This window comes from Pelophylax lessonae (assembly GCF_965119305.1).
Source record: "Pelophylax lessonae genome assembly, chromosome: 11".
In the NCBI taxonomy this organism is placed as follows: domain Eukaryota; kingdom Metazoa; phylum Chordata; class Amphibia; order Anura; family Ranidae; genus Pelophylax; species Pelophylax lessonae.
The window spans coordinates 51,171,614-51,189,552 of record NC_138778.1 but is presented as its reverse complement, the minus strand read 5'-3'; the positions used below and the strand labels follow the sequence as shown (position 1 = coordinate 51,189,552).

The 17,939-nt window shown below is 47.0% G+C and overlaps 1 protein-coding gene across 1 annotated transcript in view; it reads right to left on the bottom strand.

Moving 5' to 3' along the window:
• SAMHD1 (SAM and HD domain containing deoxynucleoside triphosphate triphosphohydrolase 1) overlaps positions 1 to 17,939 on the bottom strand; it is a 140,200-nt gene that overhangs the window by 38,064 nt on the left and 84,197 nt on the right. The window contains exon 11 of the mRNA XM_082271899.1: positions 5,533 to 5,648. Within this exon, the coding sequence (XP_082128025.1) occupies positions 5,533 to 5,648 (116 nt within the window). The remainder of the gene's footprint in view (positions 1 to 5,532; positions 5,649 to 17,939) is intronic.

Sequence of the window (17,939 nt, the reverse complement as noted above, 5' to 3'; positions counted from 1 at the left end):
TCAAAAAAGAGGGGCGGGTACTGCGTCTGTCAATGAACTTCAAAGAAAAGGATCTGATTTTCTCTATCGTTCATTGACAGAAGCAGTCTCGGTTCTTCTTAACAGTAGGGACGTCCCAAAGCAGTGACATAAAACATGAGATGTGGGAACAGCAGCAAAAATTCCCCAAGGCTGAACCATAGCCAACCAGGCAACATAGAACTCATCAGAACAACAAGATGAGACCCACCTGAAACATTAAACACCCTCGAGGAAGACTAAAAACCCCCTTAAACGGTAGCCTGCAAAACTTTGCGGCCCAAGGCAGCATCTGCAGATGCCAGTACATCCACCTTATAAAACTTTGTGAAGGTATGAACAGATGACCTGGTAGCCGCCTTGCAAACCTGGACCACAGATGCCTGGCGGCAAAAGCCCCAGGAAGTACTAAGCACCAAGTAGAATGCGCCTTAACAGGGAAAGGTGGAACCCAACCCTTAATTGAATAAGCCTGCACAACTGTCTGTCTAATCCATCAGGAAATAGTCGCAGCAGACGCAAGCAGCCATTTCTTTGGTCCATCCATGAGTACAAAGAGCGAATCAGACTTCAGAAAAGACTCAGTAGTCGCCAAGTACACCCTGATTGCCCGAACCACATCCAAAGTATGCAGTGCAAATTCCTTAGAATGTTTAGGCTTGGGACACAAGGAGGGTAGCACAATGTCCCCATTTAAGTGGAAACTGGAATCCACCTTCAGAAGGAAGAACAGATCCGGACGAAGCACCAGTTTATCCCTGTGAACCACCATATAGTGAGAAGGACAGGACAATGCCGCCAGTTCTGACACCCTGCGTGCAGAAGAAGCAATAGCCACCAAGAAGGCCACCTTCTGGGATGAGGTAAACAGGGGAATCTCCCGACTAATTTTCAAAGGGAGGTTTCTGGAGAACCAACAGCACCAAATTAAGGCCCAAAAGGTGGCAACGGAGGTTGCACCGGAGGTGCCAAGTGTCGCACTCCTTGGATAAAGTTACGCACCAGGGAATGGGTGGCTAATGGCCTCTGGAAAAAAATTGCCAAGGCCGAAACCTGACCCTTGATAGTACCCGTTGAAGGAAAGCCAAGATCCGAGCCACCGAGTAAGAGCGAGGGGGGAACCCCAAGAGACTCACACTACGCAATATACGACTTCCACGTATGATGATAAATCATTCTAGAAGTCGCTTTCCTCATTTTAAACAGAGTGGGAATCACTGCAGCAGACAATCCCCTGTCCTTCAGCACCTGGCTTTCAACAGCCAAGCCGTCAAACCAGCAACTGTAAAAGAGGATGGAAGACTGGCCCTTGAGACAGTAGATCCTCCCTGAGAGGAAGTCTCCAAGGAACGTCTGCGACTAGCCTGACCAGGTCGGTGTACCAAGCGCGGTGAGGCCAGTCCGGAGCCACGAGGATGACCGGAATCCTATCTGCCTCGATTCTGCGAACAAGTTTTGGCAGCAACTTGAGAGGAGGAAAGGCATACATCAGCTGGCACTGACCCCACGGAGCCACCAGCGCGTCTGTGGCATCTGCCAGAGGGTCCAAAGAGCAGGCCACAAACCTCTGCACTTTCCTGTTTATCCCAGACGCCAACAGATCTACTTCTGGAGTGCCCCAATTAAAGTCACAACTGCTTGAACACCTCCACCCACCGAAGGATGCCTGCCACCTCCAAGGCCACAAGGACACTTCTGGTGCCCCCTTGGTGATTGATATAAGCCACAGCCGTGGCATTGTCCGATTGAATGCGCACTGGACAGCCCTGAAGGTACTCCGTCCACTGGACTAGGCAAAGCCTGATAGCTCCCAGGATTCTTCCAGGGACCAGACCCCTTGAGCAGAAAGCTTGCAGAGAACAACCCCCCCACCCGGACAGACTGGCATCCGTGGTGACAACTGTCCAATATAGGGGAAGGAAGGATTTTCCTTGTTTGAGCGTCGGGGGCCGAAGCCACCATATCAGGGACCCCTGGTCACCTGGATCTGGTTGTCCAGGGAATTTGGATCTTTGTTCCATTTGAGAAGGATTTTCTTCTGGAAGGATTCTCATGTGGAATTGAGTGAAAGGGACCGCCTCGAAGGACGACACTATCAGTCCCAGAACTCTCTATCAAGTCCGAAGGGACGACCCTTTGCTGGACAGCAATAGCTGAATTGCAGTCTGAGTTTTTGAAGTTTGTCCGGGGGAAGAAACACCCTGGCTGAGGACGAGTCCAAAGTCAGACCCAGATAATCCAGTCTCATGGAAGGGACCAGGGACGAATTTTGAAGGTTCAGAATCCACCCGATATGCCTGGTATGGAACCCATTTTTTTTTTCAATTTTGGCGTGGCGGTCCCCCCCCCCCCTTCAAGATCGTCAGGGCGCAAGTCGCACCACAAGTTAGATCATCATGATCCGACTTGGATGCGACTTCAAATCAATAGGCTTAAAGTTGTATCAAAGACGGCTCACTGGCAACCATTGATTTTGAATAGAGGCAGAAAAAATGCTGCTAAAAGCTAACGAGGCTAAACGCGCATTAACGCCAATGGAAAAAGCTACTAAAAGCAGTTTTTACAGCTGCTTTTTCCTGGCATTGGTAGTGGCTCTGCCGCTCGTTTTTTCTAACGCCCTGTGTGCACAAGGCCTTAGTCGTTCACTCCACAAATCTGGCCTTTATGGCAAGAAAAAAGCCATTGTTGAAAGAAAGCCATTTCAACATTTCATTGTTGAAAGAAAGTCCAGTTTCCAGTTTGCGAGGAGCAGCCATGTGGGGGACACAGCATACATGGAAGAAGGTACTCTGGTCAGATGAGAGCAAAATTGAACTTTTTGGCCTAAAAAAAAAAAAAAAAAAAAAAAACGCTGTGTGGCGGAAAACTAACACTACACATCACCCTGAACACACCATCCCCACTGTGAAACATGGTGGTGGCAGCATCATGTTGTAGGGATGCTTTTCTTCAGCAGGGACCGGGAAGCTGGTCAGAGTTAATGGTAAGATGGATGGAACCAAATACAGGGCAATCTTAGAAAAAAACCTGTTAAGAGTCTGCAAAAGACATGAGACTGGGGCGGAGGTTCACCTTTCAGCAGGATAATGACCCTAAACACACAGCCAGAGCTACAATGGAATGGTTTAGATCAAAACATATTCATGTGTTAGAATGGCACAGCCAAAGTCCAGACTTAAATCCAATTAAGAATCTGTGGCAAGACTTGAAAGTTGTCGTTTACAGATGCTTTCCATCTAATCTGACAGAGCTTGAGCAATTTTGCAAAGAATGGGCAAAAATTTCACTCTCTAGATGTGCAAAGCGGGTAGAGACATATGCAAAATACTTGCAGCTGTAATTACGGTGAAAGGTGGTTCTACAAAGTATTGACTTGAGGGGCTGAATACAAATGCACGATTTTTGAAAAAAATGTGAAAACCATTTATCATTTGCCTTCCAGGTCACAATTACTTTCCACTTTGTGTTGGTCTTTTATTTTACATAAAATCCTAATAAAATACATTTACGTTTTTGGTTGAAACATGAAAAAAATGTGGAAAATTTCAAGGGGTATGAGCACTTTTTAAAAGCAATGTATACCACCATTGTTCTTTTTGTAAATGTATCATATTGCTCGCAATAGGTCATTGGTCAGTGTGACCACATAACGATATAGAGGCATTTCTGTCTAATGGGGCACCTTGCCAGAAGAAGCCTCAGATGTGCTTCCCATTAGTTAGAATGGTCACATGGCTGTACTGACCAATAAGCGCCTGCTACTGCGAACATGCGATATGATGGATAGCCATGCCAGGGCTGCGTGGATTTCTACACTGGTAGGATGGGGCCTCACAGTAATCATGTGCAGCACAGCCCGGAGGGGTGGCCAGGAGTTCGTTCATTTTTTGTGAAAAGGTGACCTTACCCTTTCAAGATTTAGAAGCTTTTCTTCTGAATTGTATGCTAACAAAAGAAAGCCAAGACTGTCCTTAACCACTTCCATACCGGGCCATTTCTGGCACTCTGCTCCTACATGCAAAAATCATAATTTTTTTTGGTAGAAAATTACTCAGAATCCCCAAACATTATATATATTTTTTTTAGCGGAGACCCTGGGGAATAAAATAGCGGTCATTGCAACTTTTTATGTCACACGGTATTTGCGCAAACATTTTTCATGTTTTATGAATAAAAAAAAAAAAACACACTAAAGTTAGCCCATTTTTTTTGTAGAATGTGAAAGATGTTACGCCGAGTAAATAGATACCCAACATGTTATGCTTTAAAATTGCACACTCGTTGAATGATGCCAAACTTCAGTACTTCAAAAAATCTTGCTTTAAATTTTTTACAGGTTACCTCACATGTATGGATTGAATGCCGATTACATATGTGGCCGCGACGTACGCATGCACGCGAACACACGGGGATAGGGGCACTTTAAATTTATTTTTTTTATTGTTTATTTTATTTTTACACTTTCCCTTTAATTTATTTATTTTTGGTCACTTTTATTCCTATCACAAGGAATGTAAACATCCCCAGTAAAAGGAATCGTGTATGACCAGTCCTCTTTATGAAGAGATCTGGGGTCAATAAGACCTCAGATCTCTCCTACAGGCTGGAAAACCTGAAATAAAAAAAAAAAAACAAAAAACAACACGATCTTGGCTATCCAGCCGAGATCATGGCAGTATTGACAACTGCCAGGCCAGGAATGACATCATAACGTTGCGCCCGGGCCTCCAAGAGTCGTAGAGACTGTTGGAGACCATCTGGTCCTCTGCAGTCTCTATGGTGTACTTCTGCCGCCGGCAGATTCCTTCTTCACTCTCACCGATCGCACGGGCGAGCCGGTAGAAGCACCAGAGGGCGGCGGGAGGGATGTCCCCTCCCACTGCCTGTAAGAATGATCAAGCGGCTGAAGAGACGCTATGGTTGCTCTTATGGTGAAGGAAATCGCCAGCTAAAAAAAGAAAGGATATCTGTACGATGCCTGCAGCTGCAGGCATAATTCAGATATCCCTACTTAAAGGCCAGGACATGACATCCAGCGGTAAGGAGGTGGTTAATCTTTCTATTGAAACAGGCTTAGACTGGCCATACGCTGATTGAAAAAAAATATGCAGCGTGGATGGACAAATCGCCCACTGTGACGTTTCGAATTTGACAGCTGGCCCTGCCAGCTGTCTAAATACCTGAAGAGCGGCTGCAACTGATTGGATACAACAACCTTTTGGCTGACAATTTTAAATCAAGGGATACCAGGCAGGAGACAGTAAACTGGGTCACCCACTGAGCGAATTTTGGCCATTTCCTCAGGAACCAGTAGAAATTTGTAGTGTTCAGAAATGCCTGGATGTCACCTTCTCCTAGGAAAGTTGAGGAAATATAAAAAAAACAAACACATCCCTTTTTCGAACGGTATACTGTGTGAATGGAAATAGATTAGTAAGGCTTTCTCAAATTTAACTGCAAAAAAGGAAATACACTTTAAGCGGAATAGGTACAAGAATCCATTAAAGGGCTCACCAGTGAGCTTGGTATACGCCACCATGTCTTCCACAGATTCAGAGATACGAAATGTCTTACCACCCAACCCTTCTATCTTGATATATGGATCTGCTTTTATAAAAGCATCTGTAATCCTGAAGAAAGAAGAGAGAAGAATCTCAGCAAAAGAAATAAATGTAGGCATCTATATGGTCATCTGTAGGAAAGAATTTCCCAATCCTTCCCTCAAAAAAAGTGCATGGTTGAAAGACCTCTTCATAGAAATAACTAGCACGTGATTCTGTTACTCATTGGAGCCAGTGTCACCAACCTTCAGTATTTTTACTTGCAGCCAGTAAAAACGGGCATTTTCCTCTGCCCGTAAAAAAATATGGCTGTGCTGCTTGGCTCTGAACTGCACATGCGCAGTTCCAGTCCAGAGACGGACGAGACGATTCCAGTGCCTGCTACAGTGTGTTTGGGCAGTGCCAGCGCGGGTCTGTTGGAGGTGGTGCCTGAGCATGTCGTGTGATGTCATAGTGTCCTCCTGAGTCCTCTCCCTAGGCTACTTACTATGTATCAAAAATAAAATAAGAAATGTTTTTTTTTGCTTTTATACCTACTTTAAAATCACATATTGTACTGGTTTGTAGCCTAAATACTGAAATTTGCACTTAAAAATAATTTTGTAACTTTTAGAAATGCCAATAAAAACCTGGCTATGCCAGTAAACTTTGGGTGACGTTTCAGTAAATTTCAATCTGGTAGGTTGGCAACACTGATTGGAGTCCTATGAGCTGCGTCCTGCAGATTCAGGTCATTGTAAACTTTTTTTGTTTGTTTTAAAGGAAATTGAACACTAAAAGTTCCTCTCCAGGCAGAAACAGTCAGTCAAGCAATGGCAAAAGGGATCTTTCCTACAGGAAATCTTTTCTTTTTGCAGAATTCTCCTGCATTGGGTTGCAAATCATACTAAGGCCTGGTTCACACCTATGCAGATTGCAGTTTGCTTATTCCAGGTGCATTTAGGGTTTTTCAATATACGTTTTTGATCTATTGAAGTCTATGGAATCAAAAACAAGTCCAAGGCCCTTTCCATAAAATGCACAGATGTACAGTAAACGTGACACATCGGAAACCATGTTAAATGGACTGTAGTGCGTTTCTGCAAAACTGAAAATGCACAAAAAAAATGCAGGTGGTGTGAACCAGGCCTAAAAGGCTGTCCAAGGGTAGTGGAGGTCCCATAGCATGCTGTAGCCAGGAGACCAGACACCCCTGCCTGCTTCTCTGTACCTGGAATGACTGGTCTAATGCCCAATTGTTGTTTATGAACAAGGCAAAGCACTTTCCATTGGCTATAGTGAGGGAAAAGAAGTATTTGATCCCCTAATGATTTTGTAAGTTTGCCCACTAACAAAGAAATTATTAGTCTATAATTTCATTTTATCAGTGAGAAACAGAACAAAAATATCCAGAAAAACAGCATTTCAAAAAAGTTATGAATTGATTTGCATTTTGAGTGAAAAAAATAGATTTTTGTACTTCCTGTTAAATCCTTTTCTCTGAAGTTCATTGACCGACACAGCTTCATATCTTCTTAGGACACTAGGCAGGAAAAAGCTTTACTACGCCTATAGGGCTGTCCCTGCAGGCATAACCCCACACACTCTGCTACAGCCCTCAGTTTCATTGAAAGCAGTGTTAAGAAGACAAAAACCAATTCCACTCATAATTGGAGGGGCGGGTGCTGCGTCTGTCAATGAACCGGAGAGAAAAGGTTTTTACGGTAAGTACAAAAATCCAGTTTTCTCCATCGTTCATTGACAGACGTAGCTTCATATCTTCTTAGCCATTGGAGCATCCCAAAGCAGTATTATCATGAGGGGTGGGAAAAACGCAAAGAAGAACGTAATTCCTCAAAGGCTAAACTTAGCCAACCATGTAACAAGGTGCTCAACCAAGGAACAACTGGAGCTCACCTTGAAAAAAACCATACACCCTTAGAAAAAAAAGTTCTCTTTTAAAAAGAAGCCTGCCAAACCTTGCGGCCAAAAGAGGCATCCGAAGATGCCAACACATCTACCTTGTAGAATTTTGTAAACGTGTGCACTGATGACCATCTTGCCGCCTTCCAAACTTGCATCACTGGCGCCTGATGGCAAAAAGCCCAAGAGGCATTCAGCACTCTAGTAGAATGCACCTGCACCTTCACGGCGAAAGGAGGAACCTGACCCTTCAGTGAATAAGCCTGAACCACCGTCTGCCTGATCCATCTGGATATGGTCGCAGCAGATGACTCCAATCCTTGGAGGTCCTTCAGTAATGGCAAAAAGAGTTCGATTTCCCGAAAGATTCAGTAGCCGCCAGGTAAACTCTAATTGCCCGAATCACATCCAAAGCAATTTCCTTGGGATGCTTGGGCTTAGGACAGAGAGAAGGCAGCACAATGTCTTCATTCAAATGGAAATCAGAAACCACCTTAGAAAGAAATGACTGATTAGGTTGAAGTACAACTTTACCTCTGTGGACCCCCAGATAAGGTGAACGGCAAGACATTGCCGCCAGTTCAGACACCCTGCGGGCAAAAGTGATCGCCACCAAAAAGGCAACCTTTTGGAGATAATGTAAGCACGGTAATCTCCCTAATGTTCTCAAAAGGAGGTTTTTGAAGAACCGATAACACCAAATTCAGATCCCACAAAGGTACGGGGATAATCTCGGAGGCGCCAGATGATGCACCCCCTGAATAAAAGAAATACACAGCCAAGGCCGACACTTGGCGTTTGCTAGTACCCAAAGCCAAACGCTGTTCAACCCCCTTTTGAAGAAAATGTCAAAACCCTAGCTATCGAAAACAAGCGAGGGTGCACTTTCAACGATTCACACCATGAAATGTATGATTTCCATGTACAAAAGTAGATCTTCCTGGGAGTAGACTTCCTGGCCTTCAACAGTGTAGGAATCACAAAGTCAGAAAGACCTCGATCCTTCAATACCTGGTTTTCAAAAGCCACGCTGTTAAAGCCAGCGACTGTAAAGCAGGATGAAGATTGGTACCTGAGACAGCAAATCTTCCCTGAGGAAACCTCCAAGGAGCATCGGCAACCAACCTTACCAGGTCTGCATACCAAGACCGGCAAGGCCAATCTATTCGGCGCAGCAGCTTTGGCAGGAGTTTCAGCGGAGGGAACGCATAGATCAGCTGATACTGACCCAAAGGAGCCACCAGTGCGTCTGTGGCGTCAGACAGAGGATCCCGTGACCTGGCCACAAACCTCTGAACCTTCTTGTTGAGTCGAGCAAACCGATCGACATCGGGTGTCCCCCAGCGGACACACAGGAGGTGAACCACCTCCGGGTGCAGGGACCACTCCCCCCTGATCCAACACCTGATGACTCAGGTAATCTGCTTGCCAGTTCTCCACCCCGGGAATGTGCACAGCAGAAAAAGCTGGGACAAACTTCTCCTCCCAAGAATCTCGACCACCTCCCGGGCCACCAAGACCCTCTTGGTGCCACCTTGATGATTGATGTATGCCACGGCCGTGGCATTGTCCGATTGAACGCAGACAGGGCAACCTTGCAGATGAGCCGTCCAATAACTCAGGCAAAACTTTATCGCTCTGAGCTACAAGATATTTATTGGCAGCTTGGACTCTTCCACCGTCAGGACCCCTGGGCGCAGAGTTTCCCCAGCAATCCTCCCCAGCCTGACACGCTGGCATCCGCGGTAAACCACCGTCCAATACAATGGCAGGAAGGACTTGCCTTGGCAAAGTGCTGACGAGTGAAGCCACCACAGAAGAGCAGACTTTGGGTTGCGACTCAACCGAATCGAAGTATCCAAGGATTTTGGATCCTTGTTCCATTTTATGAGAATCTCCTTTTGTAAGGGAAGCCTGAGGAAGAAGAGTACTCTTCCCCCCTGTAAGGCCTTTGATGAAGTCATAAAAGGAAGCTCCAAACAGGCAATCCCCCACAAATGGAAGATTGGATACGGCCTTCTTAGAAGCCATGTCTGAAGAACAACATTTCAGCAGACAATGCGCCACAGGACCACCGCTGAGACAGACAGTCTAGAAATCAAGGGAGCTGCATCCAAAGAGGTGACAGAGACAAACTTTAGTCCTAGATGGGGGGGCAAGGGCTTGCAGAAGACCACCGAGAAAGGGGGTGGGGGAACGCTGACTGGGAGGGAAGCCCGGGGGTTCGACCATCCCAGGGAGGGGCCCACGTCCACCCCAAAACCTTCCAGGGGTAGAGGGGAGACAGCTACTTACCACACCAGGAACAGGGTGGACAGACCACCGCTCCATCGGCATGTGAGTGCTGTCGGCCAGGAGGAAACGCTGCGACTCTATGTCACGGCCAACCTAGCGCAGAGCTGCAGTCTGCACAAGCTCGCTGGCCAGACTGGGGGACCTTCTGGATCTAGATTATCCAGTCCGTCACTTGATTATAGATCTCACAGGAACAAAATAATAAAAAGAAGAAAAAGATTCTATTTAAAATAAAAAGATTGCCAGGACTAAGGATCCCTGCAAGGAACTAGGTCCTTAGTCCTGAGTAGGCAAAAAAAAAAAAAAAAACTGAGTACCTATAGCAGAGAATGGATGCATACCCCCTGGAACTGCCCATAGGCGTAGTCAAGTTTTTTCCTGTCTAGTGTCCTACTTCTGAAGGTGGCAGCATAATCCAAGTAGTCAAGAAGATGAGGAGCTGTGTCCGTCAAAGAACAAAGAGAAAGGTTTTTGATCCCCTATCACTCAGCAAGATTTCTGGCTCCCAGGTATCTTCTATACAGATAACGAGCTGAGATTAGGAGCACTCTTAAAGGGAGTACTCCTAATCTCAGCTTGTTACCTGTATAAAAGACACCTGTTCACAGAAGCAATCAACCAATCAGATTCCAATCTCTCCACCATGTCCAAGACTAAAGAGCTGTCCAAGGATGTCAGGGACAAGATTGTAGACTTACACAAGTCTGGAATGGGTTACAAGACCATCGCTAAGCAGCATGGTGAGAGGGGGATAACGGTTGGTGCGATTATTCGCAAATAGAAGAAACATAAAACGACTGTAAATCTCTCTCGGTCTGGAGCTCCATGCAAGATCTTACTTCGTGGAGTTTAAATGACCATGAGAACGGTGAGGATTCTGCCCAGAACTATACAGGAGAATCTTGTCAATGATCTCAAGGCAGCTGGAACTATAGTCACCAAGTAAACAATTGGCAACACTACGCCGTGAAGGACTGAAATCCTGCAGTGCCCGCAAGGTTCCCCTGTTTAAGAATGCACATGTACAGGTCCATCTGAAGTTTGCTAATGAACATCTGAATGATTCAGAGGAGAACTGAGTGAAAGTGTTGTGGTCAGATGAGACCAAAATCGAGTTTTTTGGAATCAACTCAACTCAATGTGTTTGGAGGAGGAGGAGGAAAACTGCCTATGACCCCAAGAACACCGTCCCCACTGTCAAATTTGGAGGTGGAAATATCACGCTTTGGGTGTGTTTTTCTGCCAAGGGAACCGGACAACTTTACCGCATCAAAAGGGACAATGGACGGGGCTATGTACTGTCAAATCTTGGGTGGGAACCTCCTTTCCTCAGCCAGGGCATTGAAAATGGATCATGGATGGGTATTTCAGCATGAAAATGACCCAAAACACATGGCCTAGGCAACAAAGGAGTGGTTCAAAAAGAAGCACATTAAGGTCCTAGGGTGGCCTAGCCAGTTTCCAGAACTTAATCCCATAGAAAATATGTGGAGGGAGCTGAAAGTTCGAGTTACCAAACGTCAGCCTTGAAACCATTAATGACTTGGAGAGGCTCTGCAAAAAGAAGGAGTGGGACAATATCCCTCCTGAGATGTGTGAAAACCTGGTGGCCAACTACAAGAAACGTCTGACCTCTGTGATTGCCACCAAGCACTAAGTCATATTTACAAAAGGGGTCAAATATTTATTTCACTCATTACAATGCAAATTAATTTATAACTTTTTTGGAATGCATGAGGGGTGAGGAGAGATCTGAGGACGCAGGGGGAAATCAAAGCCTAGGAAGTATCAGAGGAGGCGGTGGAGAGAGGACACAGACTGTTGCTGACCGTTCAGCCCAGAAAATAGACATGAGAGCTGCTGAAGGTGAAGGCCGTGCACAACTTCCCACATTGGCTCTGCTTTCTGGTTTAAGTGTGTTGACAGGTTGCTATGGAAACGGAGACACGTGTAAAATGTGCACGTTCTGTCTAGCTTCTAAGGTGTGTGCCGGTTTGTCAAGAGCGACCAAATGTCAAAAAGAAGAAGAAGGGACTGAAAGATTGGGCGGATTGCTGGAGTTGTAGCCACCCACTCTAAACTTTCAAAACAGAAAGGAGGATCATTACTGGCCGTTTCCTGACATTTCAAGTGTCTGTACTGCACAAACTAAAGGACTGAGAAAAGAAAGAAAAGACATTAAGCATGAGGATAATGTGCACTAATAAATTTGCCTTTACCATACTTCTCCTTTAGAATGAGGTGGAAAAAAAGGGTCAGCTGATTATCTAAACAAAAATTCTGAAATGGGTGCTTTAAAAAAATCGGATTTTTGTAAGATCTTACCGTAAAATCCTTTTCTCTTAGCTCATTGACAGACGTAGTCCTCTTTGATTCACATCAATTGGGTTATGTTGCCTCCGCAGGAGTAGGACTAGGCAGAAAAGAAAAAACGTTCTGGCTCCACCCTAGGGGCAGTCCCAGAGGGTATATCCTCCCTCTCTCTGCTACAGGGAATCAGTTCTGTTATAAAGCAGTAACAGAGAATTTAACCCAACCCAACTCAATGATAGAGGGGCGGGTACTACGTCTGTCAATGAGCTAAGAGAAAAGGATTTTACGGTAAGATCTTACAAAAATCCGATTTTCTCTGTCGCTCATTGACAGACGTAGTCCTCTTTGATTCACATCAATTGGGACATCCAGAAGCAGTGCCACAAATGAGGGGTGGGATTGACAGAAATCAAATCCAATCTAGAAGGCCCAACCGGTGCCAACTAGAAGTTTTAAAGGCTCATTATAAACAAAGAATGAGACTCAAATAAAAAAATTCCAACGGAAAAAAACCCTCGAGGTAGACCACTGGTATCCTCAAATTGCGGCCTGCAAAACCTTGCGGCCAAACGAGGCATCAGACGATGCCATTACATCAACTTTATAATGTTTTGTAAAGGTATGCACCGACGACCAGGTAGCCGCCTTGCACACCTGGACCACTGACGCCTGATGGCGAAAGGCCCATGACGCACTAAGTGCCCGAGTGGAGTGCGCCTTAACAGGGAACGGGGGCTCCCGACCCTTAATAGAATAAGCCTGTACCACCGTCTGTCTGATCCATTTGGAAATAGTCGCGGCAGATGCAGGCAACCCCTTTTTGGGTCCATCCGGGACCACAAAAAGTGAATCCGTCTTGCGAAACGAGTCTGTCGTTTTCAAGTATACCCTGATCGCCCACACCACATCCAAGGAGTGTAAAGCAAACTCCCGAGGATGACTGGGCTTAGGACACAGGGAAGGTAATACAATTTCTTCATTCAGATGAAATTCTGAAACCACTTTTGGTAGAAAGGATGGATTCGGACGAAGAACCACCTTATCTCTATGAACCACCAGATATGGGGAACGACAAGATAATGCAGCCAGTTCTGACACCCTGCGTGCAGAAGTGATAGCCACCAAGAAGGCCACCTTCTGGGACAACGTAGGTAAAGGAATCTCCCTAATATCTTCAAAGGGAGGTTTCTGAAGAACAGACAATACTAAATTAAGATCCCAGGGTGGTAACGGCGCGCGCACTGGCGGAGCCAGATGTCGCACCCCCTGGATGAAATTCCGCACCAAGGAATGAGTAGCCAAAGGTTTCTGAAAGAAGATGGCTAATGCTGAGACCTGACCTTTGATAGTGCTCAAGGCTAGTTTCTGCTCAACCCCTTGTTGCAGAAAAGCTAATATTCGACTAACCGAATAAGAACGTGGGTGGAACCCCAGAGGTTCACACCATGCAATGTAGGACTTCCATGTGCGATGATAAATCTTTCTGGAAGTCGCTTTCCTTGCTTTAACTAGAGTAGGAATAACTGAAGCTGACAATCCCTTGTCCTTCAGCACCTGGGTCTCAATAGCCAGGCCGTTAAAGCCAGCGATCGTAAAGCAGGATGGAAGATCGGTCCCTGAGACAGTAAGTCCTCCCTGAGAGGAAGTCGCCACAGGACGTCCGCCACCAGTCTGACCAAGTCGGCGTACCAAGCTCGTCGAGGCCAGTCCAGAGCTACCAGGATTACTGGAATTCCTTCCTCCTCTATCCTGCGAAGAAGTCTTGGCAGTAACCCGAGAGGAGGGAAGGCATACATTAGCTGGTACTGCCCCCACGGGGCGACCAGTGCGTCTGTGGTCTCTGCTAGAGGATCGCGGGAGCGAGCCACAAATCTCTGTACTTTTCTGTTGAATCGAGATGCCAACAGATCCACATCCGGGGTGCCCCAACGTAGGCACAACTGGTGGAAAACTTCTGGATGGAGGGACCATTCCCCCTGATCCAGAGTCTGACGGCTGAGATAATCTGCCTGCCAATTCTCCACCCCCGGAATGAATACCGCAGAGATAGCTGGAACAAACCGTTCCGCCCAGCGAAGAATGCAAGCCACTTCCTTGGCCGCCCGGACGCTCTTGGTGCCCCCCTGGTGATTGACATAAGCCACAGCCGTGGCGTTGTCCGACTGGATCCGAACCGGGCTGCCCTGGAGCTGCTCGGTCCAGTGAATCAGACAAAGTCTGATCGCTCTCAGTTCCAATACATTTATCGGTAACCTGGATTCTTCCGGGGACCAAAGTCCCTGAACGGATAACTGACCGAGAATTCCTCCCCATCCGGATAGACTGGCATCCGTGGTCACTATCGTCCAATATATTGGCAGAAATGACTTTCCCTGGCTGAGCATCGGAGACCGAAGCCACCAGACCAGAGACTCTCTGGTCTGTTTGCTCAATCGGATCCGATAGTCCAGGGATTCCGGATTCCGATTCCATCTGAGAAGAATCTCTTGCTGAAGAATTCAAGTATGGGACTGGGCAAATGGGACTGCTTCGAAGGAAGCCACCATCAACCCCAGAACCCTCATGCAAGTCCGAAGAGAAGACCAGCTGTTGGATAGTAACAACTGGACTGCTGATTGAATCTTCCGGAGTTTCCCTACCGGAAGGAAAACTTGTCCTGAATGTGTCTAGAATTAGACCCAGATATTCGAGCCTCCGGGTGGGAACCAGAAATGACTTTTGCTGGTTCACATGCCACCCGAATTCCTGTAAAGAAATCATAGTAATCTCTAGGTTTTGTAGCAGGGTCTGTGGAGACTCTGCATGAAGCAGAAGATCGTCTAGGTAACCTAGAATCGATATGCCTCTTTGGCGCAGTAGTGCCAACATTGGGGCCAACACCTTCGTGAAGACCCCGAGGAGCCGTGGCGAGACCGAAAGGTAACGCCGCAAACTGATAGTGGTTCTCTTCTACGGAAAAACGTAGAAACCGCTGATGTCCTGCGTAAATGGGAATGTGAAGATAGGCGTCCTTGATGTCTATGGACGCTAGGACATCCCCTGAATGCAGGGAGGCCGCTACTGTGCGAATGGATTCCATTTTGAATTTTCTTATGTTGACAAAAGAATTGAGTGCCCTTAAGTCCAGAATTGGACGCACTTTGCCCTCTTTCCTGGGTATTGTAAATAGGTTTGAATAAAACCCCTGAAAACGTTCTGTCCAAGGAACGTGGACTACCACTCCTTGTTGTAGTAAATCCATGACTGCTCTCCGCAGATCTTCTAAACGATCCGGGGATAGTCGGATATTGGAAGGGAAGAATCGCGCCGGTGGGAGAGATCGAAACTCGATCTTGTACCCTGACCTTATGACTTCGCAAACCCACTTGTCCGGGATTCTGGAGAGCCATGGATCCGGGAACCGGCGAAGACGTCCCCCCACCCCAGTTATGGGTGGGGGCGCACCTTCAGGGTTTAGTAGACTTATCTTCAGGTCTGGAAGGGGCGGGCTTTTGCTTGCCCGACCAACGTCCCCTGAAGCCTCCTGAAGGAGCTTTGGAGGACTTAACTTTTTCACCCGCGTGACCAAAAAAATTTTTATGAGCGGAGAAAGAAGGCCCCCGTCTTTGACGAGGTCCTTTACCCTTAGCACTTTGCGGTAAAAAGGTGCTCTTTCCTCCCGTGAGATCCTTAATGATCTCATCTAAGTTGGCTCCAAATAAACGCTCTCCTAAAAAGGGGAGATTAGCCAATGCTTTTTTGGAACCTTGGTCGGCTAACCAACCTTTTAGCCACAGTGTACGCCTGAGAACCACTGCTGAAACTGATGCTCGCGCCAATAATGGAGTGGCGTCTAACGCCGCAACACACACAAACTGTAACCCCTGTATCATCTGTTCCAACAAATCTGATACCGCCTGAGGGACCTCTTCTAAGTCCCGGCGTAACCATTTGGTCCATTCAGTTACAGTCTGCGAAACCAGCCCAATAGCAATTATTGGTCTGAAAGCTGATCCAATCAAGGAAAACATGGTGCGAGACATAGCTTCTATCTTGCGATCCACCGGATCCTTAAAAGACGGAGCGTCTTCTAATGGAATAACCGTGGCTTTATTTAATCTAGAAATTGGTGAATCCACCACAGGTGGTTCTGTCCATTTCTTAATGAGGGTTTCCTCAAACGGATAACGCCTGTTAATGCGTTTGGAAATAGCAGAAGTGCGTTTTGGCAGACTCCATTCTTCTTTGATCGGATTGCCAAAACATTTGGGCAATGGAAAAACCTTCGCCACTTTGATGCGTTTTTTAGTCCCAAAGGGAATTTCAGTCTCAGCTACTTCCGACGGAGTACCCTGTAATCTTAAGGTTTCTTGAACAGATACAATGAGTGCGTTTACCAACGCTTCCTCTCGGGCTATGGCTGATGCCGAAACATCCTCCTCACTGTCTGAAGAGACAGTACCCGAGACACCAATCCCAGATGAGGTACCTGCAACTGCAGAAATAGGCTCAGATTCTGAATCCGAAGTTTCAGATAAAATGGGGGTAGGCGGGGGTCGCTTTCTTGCGCCCTGTCCCTGACAAGCCACTTCCACCCGGGACACAAAAGTCTCCATAATAGCTGACAATGATTCAATCGTAAGCGGGGTGCTGGAGGATCCTGCAGACCCCTCGAGGGGATCAGGTGGAGATACATGAGTGGCAGGGTCCATGTTAACCCAGGACACTTTGCCAGAAAAAAACTTTTTTTTTTTTTTATCTGTATCCCCCTAGCGCAATAGCGCCCCTCAGTGTACCTGCTTCTTGACCCCCACAGAGAGAGAGGGGGACCCCCAAGGCTCACCACCCGATGCAGAGAAGTTTCCTAACAACTGCAGTCAGCGTTTGTCTTTTACAGACTGGGAAGAACGGTGTTCGTTTTCCCGGGTAGAAGGAAGTGGCTCCGCCCCCTGTGTACGCCTTCCGGCGTTCCCAGCTCTCCTCGAGGTTAGCTGGGCTCTTCAAACATGGCCGCCCCCATACGGGAGACAATAGACTCCAAAAAAATGGCGGCCGGCGTGACCTGCGGACGCTCGTGTACCTGGTCTACAGCAAAATGGCGGCGGATTGCCGAAGTAGCGTCTTCCCAGCACATCCACCTGCATACCACGCTAATGGCGGTTTATCGACCTGCAGGAGGTCCACTACAACCTGCAGTCTGCTGGGTAGAGTGTTAGCTCCCAAACCAAGTCCGCTTGCCCACCAAACACATGCTGTATTTACAAGGGGGACTTTTAGTGTCAGAAAGATACTGACCATGTATGGAGGGGCCCATATTCCAAAATGCCTCATGACGAGGAAAAGGAAACATTTACTCACCATACCGAAACCGACAGGCACCCTCTCTTCACAATACCCTCTCCACCGGGGTGGGGGGTTGTTGACCACTCCGGACGCCTTGACTCTCTGGTTCCTGGCGTCCAAGCGAGACCTTTTAACTCGCAAGGTCAGTCCCTCCAATGGGACTCTGTCGCGGCCGACCCAGCGCGGAGCTCTGGTCTGCACGCGCTCGTAGGCTGAACCGGGGTGACCACTGGATCTCAACATCCAGCCCGTCGCCCAGCCCCGCATACTTACTTGAATGTGTCGCGGCCGACCAAGCGCGATGCAATGGTCTGCGCGCGCTCGTAGGCCGGCTGGGGTGACCACTGGATCTCAACATCCAGCCCGTCGCCCAGATCCGGCGTAATTTGCTTGAAGATCTCACAGGAAAAAAACTGGAGAAACTACCTAAAAAAATATTTTTTCTAAAAAAAATCTTGCCAGGACCAGAGATCCCAGCAAGGAACTTAGGTCCTTACTCCTGACTAGACAGAAAAAAACTGATTCCCT